Source organism: Bombina bombina, chromosome 2, assembly GCF_027579735.1.
Source record: "Bombina bombina isolate aBomBom1 chromosome 2, aBomBom1.pri, whole genome shotgun sequence".
Classification (NCBI taxonomy): Eukaryota; Metazoa; Chordata; class Amphibia; order Anura; family Bombinatoridae; genus Bombina; species Bombina bombina.
In genome coordinates this window covers 524,176,041-524,196,389 of record NC_069500.1, presented here as the reverse complement: position 1 = coordinate 524,196,389, position 20,349 = coordinate 524,176,041, and the positions used below count along the sequence as shown (strand labels likewise).

At 40.1% G+C, this 20,349-nt stretch overlaps 1 protein-coding gene across 2 annotated transcripts in view; it reads right to left on the bottom strand.

Moving 5' to 3' along the window:
• Window positions 1–8,480: 8,480 nt before the first annotated feature.
• The window catches only part of HAUS4 (HAUS augmin like complex subunit 4), a 46,957-nt gene continuing 35,088 nt past the window's right edge, over window positions 8,481–20,349 (bottom strand). The window contains exons 8-10 of one of the 2 annotated variants that reach the window (XM_053700580.1): window positions 9,077–9,207; window positions 8,889–8,957; window positions 8,481–8,802 (exon numbers count right to left, since the gene is read on the bottom strand). In XM_053700580.1, the coding sequence (XP_053556555.1) occupies window positions 8,619–8,802; window positions 8,889–8,957; window positions 9,077–9,207 (384 nt within the window). In that variant the 3' untranslated portion in view covers window positions 8,481–8,618. The remainder of the gene's footprint in view (window positions 8,803–8,888; window positions 8,958–9,076; window positions 9,208–20,349) is intronic. The other variant, XM_053700581.1, reaches the window with a different exon arrangement.

Below are 20,349 nucleotides of genomic sequence, written 5' to 3'. Positions count from 1 at the left end.
TACTGTGCCTTTAAATAATAAACTGCACACACTTTTTTACCAAATCTCAAAAAAAACATCCGATCTTTATGAAATTTACACCATATGATCCCAATGCTTTGAAAAGATTGCACACCAATTTTCGAGTCAATTAACCCCTTATTGCCCAAACCGGAGCAAATTGAAGCTGGCCACCAGTTTAACACACTACCCTCCTTGGGGATTAGTTTTGGAACAAAAATAAACCTCCCTGTAGTCCTCCTGCAATCTCTGGACTCTACATGAAGCTATCTTGTAAAATAACTGCGCAACTGAGGCGCGAAAATTAGGCCCTCTCCCTCTTCACTCAGGAGTTGTGAGGCCTTCCTAAGCCAAATTAGGTGTCTAAAATTATGCCAGGCGTATAAAACCCCTAAAAAGTGTTCCAAACATGATAAACACTTGTGCAAACATCAGATTATATTAAAAAATAATCGATTTTACCCATAACAGTGTCCACCAGTGATTTAAGCCCTATAAAATAAGCCATCCTTCTATACTGAGTCTCAGAAAATGGCTTACCTTCCCTTCCCACATGGGGATTTCTATCAGTCTTCTAGCATTACTTGGTCTTGTTAGAAAAATGACTGATCATACCTGAAGCAGTTAAGCCTGCAAACTGTTCCCCCCAACTGAAGTTCTCTGGTTTCAACAGTCCTGCGTGGGAACAGCAATGGATTTTAGTTACTGGTGCTAAAATCATATTCCTCTCGGCAGAAATCTTCATCATTTTCTGCTGCAGAGTAAATAGTACAAGCCGGCACTATTTTAAAATAACAAACTCTTGATAGAAGAATAAAAACCTACAACTAAACACCACATACTCTTTACCACCCCCGTGGAAATGCTACTAGTTAGAGCGGCAAAGAGAATGACTGGGGGGGGGCGGAGCCTGAGGGGAGCTATATGGACAGCTTTGCTGTGTGCTCTCTTTGCCACTTCCTGTAGGGATTGAGAATGTCCCACAAGTAAGGATGAATCCGTGGACTGAATACACCAAGTAAGAGAAACAAGTTTTAAATGCCAAAAATAAAAAACATAAAACATCGTTTTTAGCATTGTCTCCCATGTCACATAATGCCCAAATATCAACTAATGATAAATATAATATAGGGACTCCAGTAACACCCCTCTTATTAAAATAGGGAAACAATGCCAGCCAGTTCTGATACACCAAGTCTCCTCATAAAAAAGGCTACACATACTTTAATGCTGCTTGTAGCATGAAACCGGTCTCCACACTGAAGATGTCTCATGGTTACCTTCAGAAGTCTTGTGGGAACCAGCGTGGATCTTAGTTACAAATGCTAAGATTATCAAACCTCAGGGCAGAAATCTTCTTCCATATCCCCCTGAGGAAAATAGTATGCACCGGTACCATTTAAAATAAAAAACTTGATTGAAGAAACTAAAACTAACACCTCACTTTACCATGTCTTCCTAGTATAACACAGGCAAAGAGAATGACTGAGGGTGGAGGGGAAGGGGAGGAGCTATATATATACAGCTCTGCTGTGGTGCTCTTTGCCACTTCCTGTTAGCAGGAGGTTAATATCCCACAAGTAAGGATGAAATCCGTGGACTCGTCATATCTTTGTAAAAGAAAAGACCCCCGTTAGGAAAATCATTGCATTCAATAGGTGATACTCTCCACGTACCTCTGACATTCGCTGTACTCAGAGGAATCGGGCTTCAAAATGCTGAGAAGCGCATGTCAACGTAGAAATCTTAGCACAAACTTACTTCACCACCTCCATAGGTGGCAAAGTTTGTAAAACTGAATTGTGGGTGTGGTGAGTATTTATAGGCATTTTGAGGTTTGGGAGACTTTGCCCCTCCTGGTAGGATTGTATATCCCATATGTCACTAGCTCATGGACTCTTGCCAATTACATGAAAGAAAGGAATAAGAGCAGTACGGTCATATCTGGAACAAGACATGTACATGCCCGCTCAACAAGTAGATTTAATTATCTAATTGATAAACTTTATTTTAAAGCACAATTATTTCCTTTATCAAAGCAGATACTATCTTCAGATCAAGGGAACGGCCATGGGCACCAGGTTTGCAAACCTGTTCATGGGATGCTTTGAACAAACGTATATTTATGACTCCCAGTACGCAGCGAACCTGGTGTTTTATGGCCGTTACATTGATGATCTATTTATTTTTAAAGGAACTGAAGACAATATTCATAACTTTATGGATCATCTGAACAATAACACTTATGGGATCTCTTTCACTCATAACATCAAGAGAGATGAAATTGAATTTCTTGATCTAGTTTTGGGGAGTACTGCCGATAGAAAAGTCTCTTCCAAAACTTTCTTTAAAACTGTTGATTGTAATAGTTTTCTCCATTTTGAGAGTAACCATTACAAGTGTTGGAAGCTGAATGTCCCTTATGGACAATTCAGACGAATTAGGAGAAATTGTTCCATAATAGAGGACTATGATACGCAAGCCCAGTTGATTGGGGACAGATTTCTAGAGAAGGGCTATCCACAAGATTTAATTAATCGCGAAATAAATAGAGTTAGAAATGAGGATAGATCATTATTTTACCAAGAAACACAGAAATCAAGAAACATTCAAAGAACAAAATCCTCCTTTATTTATTACAAGATACAATTCGAATCATCTTGCGATAAATAAGATCCTTATTAAACATTGGCCTATTTTGACTAATGACCCCACTCTTAAGAAAATAAGTACTAAACCTAGTGGTCTACAGAAGAGCACCTACCTTAAAAACTGCCTCAGCTCCTAGCAAGATTGTTAGGGATAAATATTCCGCTAACAACATTTCACCTACTAATCCTATGGGCACTATTAATCTTAGAAACAAAATATCCAAGTGCTGTAGAAAACGCTGCGGGATGTGTAGTTTTATATCTCATAGGGCCTCTACCTTTACATCACACAAGGAAACTTTCAATATCAAAGGATTTATGATATGTGAAACATCATTTGTCATATACCTCTTAAATTGTAAATGTGGGGTCCAATATGTTGGCCGCACCTGTAGGAAGATCAAAAAAAGATGGGGTGAACATTCTTATAATATAAAAAAGAACTCCAAATCTCACAGTGTATCCAGACACTGCTTGATCCATCACAAGAAGCAAAAAAATCCAATGAAAATCACACCCATAGGAGTAATATCCAGATCCTGTAGTGATGCTTTTATGACTCTCAGGAAAAGAGTCATATTGGATCAAAAAACTAAAAACACTTCAGCCAGATGGGCTGAATGAAAATTTGGATATGGCAGCTTTTTTATCACTCTTTTTAGTTAGAGAGCCTGTATGTGGCAGGCTCTGATCTATATCTCATTGTATCCCTCTGTTTCCTGTTTACTAGTAGGATATAGGGACCAACCGAATGGTCACACTATATTTTTTTTTATTATCTATATTGTAGATATACCAATAAGACTGAAAATTCTGTAGATAATCTAATATTTTAATTGATCACTGTAGTGTCTTACTCACAATTTATTTAGCATCATATACATCCTCATTTATAGAGGACACCTATAGTTTCACATCACACTAAGTTCATCAAGTTTCACTTCACATCTAATTTACATTATAGTTTATTAAATTTCTATATATACAGTATGTTATATAACACAATCAATGGACGACATGTTCATACACATTATTATATATTGAATACTTAAAGGTCTACGTAGAATCATCTTCACATTATAAACCTTTTATTACACCTGATTATGTCAATACATAATATATCACTATCCATCTCAATATGATATGTCTCCTCTTTGGCATACACATCTTTCACTTCACAGTTTTCAACACTATTAGGCTCTTTTGTATGTCACACACCTTGTATTTCATAGTCTTATTACTCTAAACATGTACATACAATATTCATTCCATTACTCTGTTCAGTTACTATTGACTCAATGATTAGAAAAGATCCATTACTTTAATACATTGGCCATGCAGCTCCCAGATTTGTAATACATATCATATTTGTAATGGTTATTACTATAAATAATTTTTCACATATATATATATACACCCCTTGTTAGGAGTATTATGTTGCACTTGTATCACTTCACAAATCACTTTGCTCGGATATGTTCATTCATATATTTCACCTTAATGATTTACATTAGTATCTGTGTCAGGTATTATCTGCAGCTAGTACCACAATTAAGATTTTTAGTGTGATACCTAACACATCTAGCATATGTATTATACGCATTGTATGCCCTGCTTTCTATTATATAAAACTTATTGTTTTTTTGCCATTGGTTTTATCTATCACGATCAGTTTCATATTACACATTTACATTTGGCCTCTGATGTTAGACTTTAAATCCTCTTATCCTATCACATACTATCGAAAAACAATACGGCAATGGCTCCTCTCCATCTATGGGTGTCCTTATTGCAGATTGGAGCTTGACACGCACACCCCCAAGCACTTTGAGCCACGTAAGAGGGAGGTTCACAGTGACGTTGCAGTCTGTAAACACGTTGGTGCCAAATATATAATATCTCGGCGCTATTACTAACAACGTCATTATAGATCGTTGATCACATCAAATGTACAGAGATCACTATTTGGAGTCCAAATTCCCCCACCTTCTAATGATAGGTAGCCGATTAAGAATGTGATCACATGAGGAATCGTTTCCCTAAGGTAATAGAGTCCATTTTATTTCAAACACATAAACGGCAGTAGGAGTCGTAGGGCTATTTTAAGTGTTTAATAATGGATAAGGCACCTAGCATGAATTTAAAAGGAAATGTTACCTATTTCTGCACTTAGCCGGAAAACAATTAGGGGGTGTTAAACAATATAATATATGTACTTTCCAATCACATATAATGTATGAAACATATACAAACATTTTAATTGATTTGCTGGTTTGATTTCTTTTTTTGAATATCTTTATTAGACTTAGCCAAACATGATAAAGAAAATACTCAGTGTCTCGCAGGACAATCATATGTTTGAAATAAATGAAACAGCAAACCAAACCTTACACAACATCAATTTCCTGTCTAGTTTGCCCTTATCAATTTGTCTAATAAGCACTGTAATATAATGACTAATTTTCATCATATATACATATAACAGAACCTGGGAAAAACAACAGAAAAAAAGGGAAAACAGAAAAAAAAAGAAGACAAAAAATAAAAAGGAGAAAAACAACCCCCCCCCCCCCCTCACAGTATCTGAGGAGATCAGGACACCATCCTTGCTATCAAGTCTTTACCTAGATTAGTCAATATCTCCTCTATTTCTTATCCATGTCTCTGGAAATACCTGATGTAGAATAAATTCAGCAAAACTCACAGAGGCTACAAAAGGCAATAAAATCGGTCTCTGCAGACAAGATGGATATGACTTAATAATTGGTGCCCAGCCTACCAAGAACTTTTTAATTCTTTTTTCAGATAGTTGCTGGAGATGAAAAGATTCAAAAATAATCTGGGCTTGAATATCTCTCAAAACTAGTGACAAGCTAGGGGGGCCCTTCAATATCCATTTTTTAAAGATGATATATCTCACTATTAATATAATAGTATTTAGAATCAGAGTTCTACACAGCCTCTCGGATTAGGGAATAGTAACACTATATTTTCCAGAGAAAAGGAGATAAAAATCAGACCAGCACTATGAAAGTACTATGTCGATTTTTATTGTGATTTTATTTGATGCGATTTGTTTATCATATATATTGTGATCTGCCCATCTGAGATAAGCTGTTTAGGTTTATTTATGGCTGCTATGCCAACCAAGTATCAGCTAATCACATGCACTTTGTATATCACCTGTTAGGCTCATGTATACTGCTGTTACCATACTAATCAATTGTGAATACATGCAAATGTGAGCTTTTAATTGTCTGACCTATCAGATTTTTGTTCATGTTCATTTTTTGTTATATAGCAAGTGTGTATTTTAATATTGCATATTAAAGCCTGATGAAACAGCCCTCAGGAGGCTGAGAAACGTGTCACATTTTAAATAAAGTATCTTTTTATTATACACTTGCTGTTGTGGTGTATGTCACTGTATATACATTGCTGAGAATTTGGAAACAAGATTTGGAGTTGCTGCTATATGCTCTGGTGTCATCAGTCAGCTGGGCGGCTGTGAAGTTCCAGTGCGCTGGTACTGCATCTGGAGGTGCTTTCTATCTTGTAAGTGCAATTGTATAGCTATTTATTTCTCTTGCTCCTACGGTACTGGGCTATGTTTGTCTGCCTTTCTTGTCTCATTAGGCACTAGACAAACAGGCTCTCCTAAGGACCATTGTTTGGATTTCTCCTGGGGATTATCAGTGAGCTGGACCACTGCAAAGTTGCAGTCTGCCCCACTAGCACCGTTTGTGAGTATACATTGTTACCTGCATCTGTCCACTTTCTTTTTTGGTGGTACTAGGCCATGGTGGCGCCTCTGTTTCTTTTTCTCTACAGATAACGTTTTTTCAGGATGACCGTCCTTTGACAGAGAGCTGCCCCTACGATCTGGATTATCTCCACACTTGAGTTTACTTTGGACTTATTTTATTAATGTGTTTTGTGTCTAATGTTTTTTGTTCTGGCTATCTACTATTAATGTATGCTGGCTTATTGACACTGTAGTTACTAGGAGACGCCCCCTAAGGGTTTGGTTTACGGTGTGTACACCATTCTCTACATTGTTGGTTTCTAAGCAAAATAACTGTTTCTAAAACAAAAGTAATATTGATATAGCTGTAAATTAGAAAGTTGTGTAAAATTACATGCTCTATCTGAATCTTGAATTTTTTGGGGGGGTTTCATATCCCTTTAAATATAACTGATCAATTAAATTGTATTTGTAGTCAGCCACTGACATAATCCACTATAAAAGGATTTACATTTGCAGGATGTTCTAAATTTAATAGTATGTCAAATGCTATCCTCCCTTGCCATCTACTGGAGAATTGTAAAAGCCATCAACTGTAAAAACTATAATTATAATTCTGATTATCCTAACTGTTAAAATATAATCTAAATTTTATTAATGACAGAATTATTCTGACATGGAACAATTGCACAAACTGGAGCTGTGAAAATAATATTTGGCGCCAAGTATGACACACAACAAACAGAAAAATATTTTTTGGCGCCAAAAAATGTCCGGAAACGACACACTCGCGTCATAGATGACGCAACATTGTGAAAGGACCCGGTGTCAACTAAGATGCCGGAAATGACGAATTTGCGTCAACGAACGTAACTCCGCGCCAAAAAAATCTTGCGCTAAGAATGACGCAATAAACTTTAGCATTTTGCTCCCTTGCGAGCCTAATTCTGCCCGCGATATAGAAAAAGACAGTCAATTGAAAAAAAGACTAAACCCCAGGTAAGAAATACATTTCTAAAAAATGCATTTCCCAGATATAAAACTGACAGTCTGCAAAAGGAAATATACTGAAACCTGAATCATGGCAAATATAAGTACAATACATATATTTTGAACTTTATAAAATACATAAAGTGCCAAACCATAGCTAACAGTGTCTTAAGTAATGAAAACATACTTACCTGAAGACACCCATCCACATATAGCAGATAGCCAAACCAGTACTGAAACAGTTATCAGTAGAGGTAATGGAATATGAGAGTATATCGTCGATCTGAATAGGGAGGTAGGAGATGAATCTCTACGACCGATAACAGAGAACCTACGAAAAAGACCCCAGTTAGGAAAATCATTGTATTCAATAGGTGATACTCTCCACGTCCCTCTGACATTCGCTGTACTCTGAGAGGAATCAGGCTTCAAAATGCTGAGAAGCGCATGTCAACGTAGAAATCTTAGCACAAACTTACTTCACCACCTCCATAGGAGACAAAGCTTGTAAAAACTGAAGTATGTGTGTGGTGAGGGGTGTATTTATAGGCATTTTGAGGTTTGGAAAACTTTGCCCCTCCTGGTAGGATTGTATATCCCATACGTCACTAGCTCATGGACTCTTTTTTTCTTTCATGTAAATGGCAAAACACAAAAAAAAAAAACACATTAAAAATACATATTTACATTTTTTCATATAAATGAATTGCAAGGGAGAGCAACATTTTCTGCTAGTCTGTTTCAATTAATGTAGACTAGCTCAATATATCAATGTGCAAAGAACCTGTGACTTGTGTTAACATTTTTTTCTTTCATGATTCAGATATAACATCCAATTTTAAGCAACTTTCAAATTTATTAATTTTCTTTGTTCTCTTGCTATCTTTATTTGAAAAGCAGGAATCTAAGCTTAGGAGCCAGCCCATGTTTGGTTCAGCAAATATGGGCTGGCTCCTAAGCTTAGATTCCCACTTTTGCAAATAAAGATAGCTAAAGAACAAAGAAAATTCGATAATAGGAGTAAATTAGAAAGTTGCTTAAAATTGCATTCTCTATCTAAATCATGAAAGAAAAAATAGAGATTCTCAAAATAATTGCATTTAACCAATTAATATGGCGTTTACTACTTAAGGTGCCCAAACAATTAAGATTACACTACAAAAAGTGAGAAGACAATGCAAAAGGAGTCTACTTTATGGGATGGTTTGGAATACAGTTTCTATAGGATTTAATCATGGCAGCGATTTGCCAAGCTCTTGGAGCACCCAGCAATTGTCCTTGATCTTGTCTCTCAAGCGAGTATATTCTTTAACCAGTTCCTCAAACTCAGAGCCTAGGAATTCATAAGACATGAGAATTTGTTTTGCTGTGGAAAGCTCATGCTTCTCAGTCTTCAATGCAGTTTCAAGGCTGTTTCTGCAAAACAAGAGAGGAGTTCAGAAACACAACCAACTCACTATGTCCTCCTGTACACATATCCTCTTGAGGGTTTAATTACTCACTTGATCTGCCTATGAACCTCAATCTTTTCTGGGGTATACATGTCGATGAGAACCTGAAGTTCCTCTGTTCTGTCAAGTGGAGAGACAATAAAAAAATATATATTTAATAAGTGGGAAATATATGCGATGTCAGACTTCTCAACCTTATGTAAATCATTGCCTGCTACCACCCTTTTAGTGTTTCTCACCTTAATTTTAGAAACAAAGCATTACTTTTGGCCTCCAGGTACTCTGCATTTGTATGGTCAATTTCAGACTGGGCTTGAAGACGTAACTCTGAGGCTGCTTTTCTAAGAATAGAGAGACAGCGTAAGAGCACCTAAAGGAGGGGGAAAAAAGGGATTGTGTAAAACTGAATTAATGCATTTTTATAGACAAAATTGTAAATTGATAGTTTATCATAATCAGGTCCAATTTTATACATATTTATTGATAGAACTAGTGTAGAAATATGTTTACATGCAGAAAATAAAAAAAAGTTGAACAACCAGTGCATGCTCCTTGTGTATAATAGTTAGCCACAGACAATAGGAACTAGTTACAGCACAGATATAAAACTGTGTTGTATTACCCATCACAGGCAGGATCTTGAACCACACTCCTTGTTTTGAGCAAAAACAGAATTTATGCTTACCTGATAAATTACTTTCTCTTGTGGTGTATCCAGTCCACGGATTCATCCTTTACTTGTGGGATATTCTCCTTCCTAACAGGAAGTGGCAAAGAGAGCACACAGCAGAGCTGTCCATATAGCTCCCCCTCTAGCTCCACCCCCCAGTCATTCGACCGAAGGTTAGGAGGAAAAAGGAGAAACCATAGGGTGCAGTGGTGACTGTAGTTTAAAAATCAAAATCACCTGTCTTAAAATGACAGGGCGGGCCGTGGACTGGATACACCACAAGAGAAAGTAATTTATCAGGTAAGCATAAATTCTGTTTTCTCTTGTAAGGTGTATCCAGTCCACGGATTCATCCTTTACTTGTGGGATACCAATACCAAAGCTTTAGGACATGGATGAAGGGAGAGAACAAGAGTGGTACCTTAAACAGAAGGCACCACTGCTTGTAAAACCTTTCTCCCAAAAAAAGCCTCCGAAAAAGCGAAAGTATCGAATTTGTAAAATTTGGAAAAAGTATGCAGCGAAGACCAAGTTGCTGCCTTACAAGTCTGTTCAACAGAAGCCACATTTTTAAAAGCCCATGTGGAAGCCACTGCTCTGGTAGAATGAGCAGTAATTGTTTCAGAAGGTTGCTGGCCAGCAGTCTCATAGGCCAAACGGATGATGCTTTTCAGCCAAAAGGAAAGAGGTAGCGGTCGCCTTTTGACCTCTCCTCTTACCAGAATAGATAACAAAGAAGTTGTTAGTCTGAAATCCTTAGTTGCTTGTAAATAGAACTTTAAAGCACGAACCAAATCAAGATTGTGTAACAGACGTTCCTTCTTTGACGAAGGATTAGGACACAGAGAAGGAACAACAATTTCCTGGTTAATATTCTTATTAGACACAACCTTAGGAAGAAAACCAGGTTTGGTACGCAAAACTACCTTATCTGCATGGAACACCAAGTAAGGTGAGTCACACTGTAAGGCAGATAGCTATCTCTTCTGCGCGAAGAGTTTCAGAGTTATCAAAAACAAAATTTTCCAAGATAAAAGCTTAATATCTATGGAATGTAAAGGTTCAAACAGAACCCCTTGCAGAACTGAAAAAACTAAATTCAGACTCCATGGCGGAGCCACAGGTCTATAAACAGGCTTGATTCTGACTAAAGCCTGAGTAAACGCTTGAACGTCTGGTACCTCCGCCAGACGATTGTGTAAAAGAACAGACAAAGCAGATCTGTCATTTTAAGGAACTAGCTGACAATCCTTTCTCCAATCCATCTTGGAGAAAAGACAATATCCTGGGAATCCTAATCTTACTCCATGAGTAGCCCTTGGATTCGCACCAACAAAGATATTTTCGCCAAATCTTATGGTAGATTTTCCTGGTGACAGGCTTTCTAGTCTGAATCAGGGTATCGATAACCGCCTCAGAGAAACCACGCTTAGATAGAATTAGGCGTTAAATCTCCAAGCAGTCAGACGCAGAGAAATTAGATTTGGATGTTTGAAAGGACCTTGAAGTAGAAGGTCCTGCCTCATTGGCAGAGTCCATGGTGGAACGGATGACATGTCCACTAGGTCTGCATACCAAGTCCTGTGTGGCCACGCAGGTGCTATTAGAATCACCGACGCCCTCTCCTGCTTGATTCTGGCAACCAGACGAGGAAGGAGAGGAAACGGTGGAAACACATAGGCCAGATTGAAGGACCAAGGCGCTGCTAGAGCATCTATCAACACCGCCTGGGGATCCCGGGACCTGTACCCGTAAAAAGGAAGTTTGGCATTCTGACGGGACGCCATCAGATCCAATTCTGGAGTGCCCCATAGTTGAGTCAGCTGGGCAAATACCTCCGGGTGGAGTTCCCACTCCCCCGGATGAAAAGTCTGACGACTTAGAAAATCCGCTTCCCAGTTGTCTACTCCTGGGATGTGAATTGCTGAGAGGTGACAAGAGTGATCCTCCACCCACCTGATTATTTTGGTTACTTCCATCATTGCTAGGGGACTCCTTGTTCCCCCTTGATGGTTGATGTAAGCTACAGTCGTGATGTTGTCCGACTGAAATCTGATGAATTTGGCCGCAGCTAGCTGAGGCCATGCCTGAAGAGCGTTGAATATCGCCCTCAGTTCCAGAATGTTTAATCGGGAGAAGAGCTTCTTCCTGAGACCATAAGCCCTGAGCTTTCAGGGAGTCCCAGACAGCACCCCAGCCCAACAGACTGGCGTCGGTCGTTACAATGATCCACTCTGGTCTGCGGAAACACATTCCCTGAGACAGGTGATCCTGAGACAACCACCAGAGAAGAGAATCTCTGGTCCCCTGGTCCAACTGTATTTGAGGAGACAAATCTGCATAATCCCCATTCCACTGTTTGAGCATGCATAGTTGCAGTGGTCTGTGGTGTATCCCGTGCAAAAGGGACTATTGTCCATTGCCGCTACCATTAGTCCGATTGTCTCCATGCACTGAGCTACAGACGGCCGAGGAATGGAATGAAGAGCTCGGCAAGTAGTTAAGAGTTTTAACTTTCTGACCTCCATCAGAAATATTTTCATTTCTACCGAGTCTATTAGTGTTCCTAGGAAGGGAACTCTTGTGAGGGGGGAGAGAGAACTCTTTTTTGATGTTCACCTTCCACCCGTGAGACCTCAGAAAGGCCACTACGATTTCCGTGTGGCTCTTTGGAAAGTAGACGCCTGAATTAAGATGTCTAGATAAGGCGCCACTGCTATGCCCCGCGGTCTTAGCACCGCCAGGAGGGACCCTAGCACCTTTGTGAAAATTCTGGGAGCAGTGGCCAACCCGAAAGGGAGAGCCACAAACTGAAAATGCTTGTCCAGAAAGGCAAACCTGAGAAACTGGTGATCTTTGTGTATAGGAATTTGTAGATACGCATCCTTCAGATCCACGGCAGTCATATATTGACCCTCCTGGATCATTGGTAAGATTGTCCGAATGGTCTCCATCTTGAATGATGGGACTCTGAGGAATTTGTTTAGAATTTTGAGATCCAGGATTGGTCTGAAAGTTCCCTCTTTTTTGGGAACCACAAACAGGTTTGAGTAAAACCCCAGCCCTTGTTCCACAATTGGAACTGGGTGGATCACTCCCATTGTATGTAGGTCTTCTACACAGCGTAAGAACGCCTCTTTCTTTGTCGTGTCTGTAGACAGACGAGAAATATGGAACCTTCCCCTTGGATGGGGAGTCCTTGAATTCTAGAAGATATCCCTGGGATACAATCTCTAAGGCCCAGGGATCGTGTACGTCTCTTGCCCAGGCCTGAGCGAAGAGAGAGAGAGTCTGCCCCCCACTAGATCCAGTCCCAGATCGGGGGCTACCCCTTCATGCTGTCTTGGAGGCAGCTGCAGGCTTCTTGGCCTGTTTACCCTTGTTCCAGCCCTGGTAAGGTTTCCAGGCTGCCCTGGGTTGTGAAGTGTTACCCTCTTGCTTTGCAGCAGGGGAGGATGAAGCGAGACCGCTCCTGAAATTTCGAAAGGAACGAAAATTATTTCGTTTGTTCTTTGTCTTAAAGGACTTGTCCTGAGGGAGAGCATGGCCTTTTCCCCCAGTGATTTCTGAGATAATCTCTTTCAATTCAGGCCCGAAAAGGGTCTTTCCTTTGAAAGGGATGTTCAGCAGTTTGGATTTTGACGACACATCGGCCGACCAGGACTTGAGCCATAGCGCCCTGCGCGCCAGAATGGCGAAACCTGAATTCTTTGCCGCTAACTTAGCTAGTTGGAAAGCGGCATCTGTGATAAAAGAATTAGCCAGCTTAAGAGCCTTAATTCTGCCCATAATATCCTCATATGAGGTCTCCGTCTGGAGCGCATCTTCCAGCGCCTCGAACCAGAAAGCAGCTGCAGTAGTTACAGGAACAAAGCACGCTATAGGTTGGAGAAGAAAACCTTGATGAACAAAAATTTTCTTAAGTAAACCCTCTAACTTTTTATCCATAGGGTCTTTAAAAGCACAACTGTCCTCAATTGGTATGGTTGTGCGTTTAGCAAGTGAAGAAACAGCCCCCTCCACCTTAGGGACCGTCTGCCACGAGTCCCGCGTGGTGTCAGATATGGGGAACATTTTCTTAAAAACAGGAGGGGGAACAAACGTAATACCTGGTCTATCCCACTCCCTAGTTACTATATCCGCAATACTCTTAGGGACCAGGAACACATCAGTGTAAACAGGAACTTCTAGGTACTTGTCCATTTTACACAATTTCTCTGGAACCACCAAAGGGTCACAGTCATCCAGAGTAACTAATACCTCCCTGAGCAATAAGCGGAGGTGTTCTAGTTTAAATTTAAAAGCTAACGTATCAGAGTCTGTCTGAGGAGAAACCTTTCCCGAATCGGAAATTTCTCCCTCAGACAGCACATCCCTCGCCCCCATTTCAGAGCGTTGTGAGTGTATATTGGATACGGCTACTAAAGCGTCGGAATGCTCATAATCTGTTCTTAAAACAGAGCTATCACGCTTTGCAGGTAACACGGGCAGCTTAGATAAAAATAATGAGAGGGTATTATCCATAACTGCCGCCAAATCTTGTAAGGTAAAAGAGTTAGACGCGCTAGAGGTGCTAGGCGTCCCTTGAGCGGGCGTAACTGGTTGTGACACTTGGGGAGAGGTCAACGGGCTAACCTCATTACCTTCTGTCTGAGAATCATCTTGGGCCACATTTTTAAGTGCAACAATATGGTCTTTAAAATGTATAGACTTATCAGTACACGTGGGACACATTTTGAGAGGGGGTTCCACCATGGCTTCTAAACACATTGAACAAGGATTTTCCTTGGTGACAGACATGTTTAACAGACTAGTAGTAAGACAAACAGGCTTAGAAATCACATTAATCAAGCAAAAACACACTTTGCAAAAAAACGTTACTGTGCCTTTAAGAAATAAAAAAGGCACACAATTTTCCAAAACAGTGAAAAATGCACCAAACTTTCTGAAATTTTCACAGTATGTACCTAAAGCATTGGTAAGATTGCACAACTAGCAAAAAAATCGATTAACCCCTTAATGCCCAAACCGGATCAATAGTAAGCTAACAGACCGGTTAAAACAAATTTAGCACCTTGCCACAGCTCAGCTGTGGCCCTACCTTCCCTTAGGAGTCAGATTTATGGGGAAAAAGCTTCTTATGGGTCCTCAAACTGTAGCAGGAGCCACCAGGTGAACACAGCCTGAAGATCTTGTCAATCTAACTGCGCATCTGAGGCGCAAAATTAGGCCCCTCCCACCTTACTCCGGTGCTGTGAGGCCTAAAGAAACACTCCTAAGTTATAATATTAGCCATGTGGGTAACAACCCCTGAAAGAAACCCAAAGGGACCTTCTAAGTGTCTCAAAAACGATCTTTATAAGTAAAAACCGTTTGCCATAAAAAAGTGTCAACTTCCATAAAATAGTGTCAACCAGCATAAATTAGCCCTGTTATGTAAGCTTGTAATTCCATACTTAGTCTCTGAATAAAGCTTACCCTTCCCTCATGGGGATCTTATCAGTCCTTTTCTAACATTATCACAGTCTTGTCTAGAAATAAATGACTGAACATACCTTATTGCAGCCTAACCTGCAAACCGTTCCCCCCAACTGAAGTTTTCTTGTACTCCTCAGTCCTGTGTGGGAACAGCAGTGGATTTTAGTTACAACATGCTAAAATCATCTTCCTCTCTGCAGAAATCTTCATCTCTTTTCTGCTGGAGAGTAAATAGTATACACTGGTACCATTTAAAATAACAAACTTTTGCTTGTAGAACAAAAACTACAAATCTAACACCACATTCACTTTACCCTTCCGAGAGAGACCCTATTGCTTAGAGCCGGCAAAGAGAATGACTGGGGGGTGGAGCTAGAGGGGGAGCTATATGGACAGCTCTGCTGTGTGCTCTCTTTGCCACTTCCTGTTAGGAAGGAGAATATCCCACAAGTAAAGGATGAATCCGTGGACTGGATACACCTTACAAGAGAAATATCTCTCTCTCTCGTTCTGAACTTATTTACTCTATTTTACGTTTTATTTTGATGTCTGGCCACACATAGAATGCATACATTTTTTATTTTTACTGAACTTGCCACCAGGTGGTACAGCCATACTGCATATTTCACAGATGGTGCAAAGTGTGTTCTTGTACTTCTGCTTTAGATAGGCATCAAGCTTTTAAAGCAAAGGCATGGGAGCATACTATGTATGACTTCTTATTGGCTGTACCACCCAGTCCCCAGCTCAGTTATAAAAATAATCCTGGGTATGGGCAGCCAGCGTGGTAAGTAAATAAGCACCAATGGAAGGACTATTCCTTTCCATAGTAATTACACACTGTGTGCATTATTATAGTTTAATTTTAAGGAGATAGATATGGAGGTACAAATCCCCAAATCCAGAAATTTAACCCCTTAATGACAACAGTACTTTTCCACTTTCTGTCCGTTTGTGACAAAGGCTATTTTTACATTTTTGCGGTGTTTGTGTTTAGCTGTAATTTTCCTCTTACTCATTTACTGTACCCACACATATTATATACAGTTTTTCTCGCCATTAAATGGACTTTCTAAAGATAGCTTTATTTTCATATCATATAATTTACTATAAAACAAATTATAAAATATGAGGAAAAAATGGAAAAAACACTTTTTTTTAACTTTTAGCCCCAAAATCTGTTACACATCTGCAACCACCAAAAAACACCCATGCTAAATAGTTTCTAAATTTTGTCCTGAGTTTAGAAATACCCAATGTTTACATGTTCTTTGTTTTTTTGCAAGTTATAGGGCCATAAATACAAGTAACACTTTGCTATTTCCAAACCACTTTTTTTCAAAATGAGCGCTAGTTACATCGGGACACATATCTTTCAGGAATCCCTGAATATCCATTGACATGTATATATTTTTTTTTAAAAGACATCCCAAAGTATTGATCTTGGCCCATTTTGGTATATTTCATGCCACCATTTCACCGCCAAATGTGATCAAATACAAAAAAATCGTTCACTTTTTCACAAACTTTCGGTTTCTCACTAAAATTGTTTACAAACAGCTTGTGCAATTATGGCATAAATGGTTGTAAATGCTTCTCTGGCATCCCCTTTGTTCAGAAATAGCAGACATATATGGCTTTGGCGTTGCTTTTTGGCAATTAGAAGGCTGCTAAATGCCACTGCGCACATACGTGTATTATGCCCAGCAGTGAAGGGGTTAATTAGGGAGCATGTAGGGAGCTTTTTGGGGTAATTTTAGCTTTAGTGTAGTGTAGTAAACAACCCAAAGTATTGATCTAGGCACATTTTGGTATATTTCATGCCACCATTTCACCGCCAAATACGTTAAAATAAAAAAAAATAAAAACTTTACATTTTTCACAATTTTTGGTTTCTTACTGAAATTTTTTACAAACAGCTTGTGCAATTATGGCACAAATGGTTGTAAATGCTTCTCTGGGATCCCCTTTGTTCAGAAATAGCAGACATATATGGCTTTGGCGTTGCTTTTTGGTAATTAGAAGGCCACTAAATTCCGCTGCACATCACACATGTATTATGGCTATCAGTAAAGGGGTTAATTAGGGAGCTTGCAGGGTTAATTCTAGCTTTAGTGTAGAGATCAGCCTCCCACCTGAAACATCAGACCCCCTGATCCCTCCTAAACAGCTCTCTTCCCTCCCCCACCCCACAATTGTTCCCGCCATCTTAAGTACTGGCAGAAAGTCTGCCAGTACTAAAATAAAAGGTATATTTGTTTTGTTTTATAGCATATTTACATATGCTGCTGTATAGAATCCCCCCTTAGCCCCCAACCTCACGGATCCCCCATCAAACAGTTCTCTAACCCTCCCCCTCTAACTTAATGGGCGCCATCTTGGGTACTGGCAGCTGTCTGCCAGTACCCAGTTTATTAAAAAAAAAAAACATGCTTTTATTATTTTTTGGCCTTTGTTGCCATTTTCTGTAGTGTAGCTTCCCCCCTCCCAGAACCCTTCGATTGTTTATTACATTAAAATCCCCCCTTTTCTCCCAATTTTGAATTACATTTTTCTATAGTGTAGCAGTTCCCACCCGCTCCCGCCCCGTGCACGCGCCAGCCCGCCGCCCCCATGCGCGCCCCCGGACACTGCCGCCTCTGATCCGGCCTCCGATCCCGCCCCCCTCCACATCAGACCCTTGGCAGGCCGCCCACCCGCCTCCCTGGCTTGCTCCCACCCACCAACGATGCTCCGGTGCAGAGAGGGCCACAGAGTGGGTCTCGCTGCATTGGAGGCTTGTAAAGGGGTATTGCAGGATGCCTCCATATCGAGGCATCACTGCAATACCCTCAGAGCTGCTGGAAGCGATCGCAATCGCTTCCAGCACTCTGTTAGACAACTGACGTACCAGGTACGTCTATTGTCATTAACTGCTTGTTAATGCATGACGTACCTGGTACGTCAGTTGTCATTAATGGGTTAAAAAATAAAATAAATCTTATTCTGAAATACAAACTGTTTAAATTATTATTTTTAAATAAATAAAATTATCAAAACACTTTTTCCCGCCTGTCACAATCCTCTCCGCCCGTGTCTTTGGTTTGATTTTAAGTTCTAAATTGCAAATTATAGTCTATATTTATTTAAAACAAGGGTATTACTATGTATACAAGCTTATTAAAAAAAACATAATTTATTCTTACCTGATAAATTTATTTATTTCTTGACACGGTGAGTCCACGGATCATCTTAATTACCGTTAGGAATATCACTCCTGACCAGCAGGAGGCGGCAAAGAGCACCACAGCAAAAGCTGTTAAATACCACTCCCCCTACACACAATCCCCAGTCATTCGACCAAAGGGAAAGAAGAAAGGAAGTAATCTAAGGTGCAGAGGTGTCTGAAGTTTATAGAAAAGCAAACTGTCTGAAAAACAGGGCGGGCTGTGGACTCACTGTGTCAAGAAATAAATAAAATCAGTTAAGAATAAATTATGTTTTTTTTCTAATGACACAGTGAGTCCACGGATTATCTTAATTACTGTTGGGAGCCAATACCCAAGCTAGAGGACACGGATGATAAGGGAGGGACAAGACAGTTAACCTAAACAGAAGGCACCACTGCTTGAAGAACCTTTCTCCCAAAGAAGCCTGTGCTGAAGCAAAAGGTCATCTTTGCATACTTTTTCTAAATTTTACAAATTTGAAACAAGTCGTAGCCTTGCAAAGCTGATCTACAGAAGCTCCATTTTTGAAAGCCCAAGAAGATGAAACAGCCCTCGTGGAATGAGCCGTGATTCTCTCAGGAGGCTGCTGACCAGCAGTCTCATATGCCAAGCGAATAACACTCCTCAACCAACAAGAAAGAAGAAGTAGCAGTAGCTTTCTTACCCTTACGCTTCCCAGAAAAGACAACAAATAAAGAAGACGACTGGTGAAAATCCTTAGTCGCCTGCAAATAATATTTCAATGCACAAACCACATCAAGGTTGAGGATTATGAGGACGAGGATTAGGACACAAAGAAGGAACAATCATCTTGATTAATATTCTTATCAGAAACAACCTTGGGAAGAAACTACCTTATCAGAGTGAAAAATAAGAAAAGGCGATTCATACTGTAAGGCTGAAAGCTCCGAAACTCTTTGAGCCGAAGAAATAGCCACCAGAAACAAAACCTTCCTAGATAACATCTTAATATCCAAAGAATGCATAGGTTCAAACAGCCTGTTGAAGGACTCTAAGAACCAAATTAAGACTCCAAGGTGGAGTAGTAGACAAACACAGGCCGAATTCTAACAAAAGCCTGACAAAAAGAATGAACATCTGGCACATCCGCCAGGCGCTTGTGCAATAAAATAGATAAATCAGAAATTTGACCCTTCAGGGTACTAGCAGATAAACCTTTCTCCAAACTCTCCTGGGGAAAAGACAAAATCCTAGGAATACTAACTCTACCCCACGAGTAGCCTTTGGATTCACACCAATACAAACATTTACACCTGAATCATAGTCTCAATGACTGACTCAGAAAAACTACGCTTAGAAAGAATCAAGCGTTCAATCTCCAAACAGTCAGCTTCAGAGAAACGAGATTTGGTCGAAGACACCAAGGTGGAAGGGAAGACATCTCCACCAGATCTGCAAACCAGATTCTGTAAGGCCACGCCCAAGCAATGATAATCACTGATGCCCTCTCTTGTTTGACCTGAGCAATGACCCGAGGAAGAAGAGCAAACGGAGGGAACACATATGCCAGACTGGAAGTCTAAGAAATTGCCAGAGCATCTATCAGAACAGCCTGAGGATCCTTTGATCTCGACCCGTACCTCGGGAGCTTGGCATTCTGACAAGATGCCATGAGATCCAACTCCGGCTGCCCCCAACTGAGAATCAAGCTGGAAAATACCTCTGGATGAAGTTCCCATTCCCCCGGATGAAAAGTCTGTCTGCTCAGAAAATCTACTTCCCAATTGTCCACCCCTGGAATATGGATAGCAGACAGACAACAGTTGTGAATAATCTTGGCTACCTCTGTCATGGCCAAGGAACTCAGAGTTCCTCCCTGATGATTGATGTAATCCACTGACGTTATGTTGTCCGACTGAAACTTGATAAACTGGGTTGAAGCTAGCTGAGGCCAGACTAGAAGAGCATTGAAAATTGCTCTGTTCCAAAATATTTATTGGAAGAACCGACTCCTCCCGAGTCCATAGACCCTGAGCCCTTAATGAACCCCAGACAGCACCTCAGCCCAGAAAACTGGCATACATGGTTACAATCACCCAGGCAGGTCTGCGAATGCAAGTTCCCTGAGAAAGAAGATCCTGAGACAACCACCATGGAAGAGAATCTCTGAACATCTGATCTAGAACAATCTTTG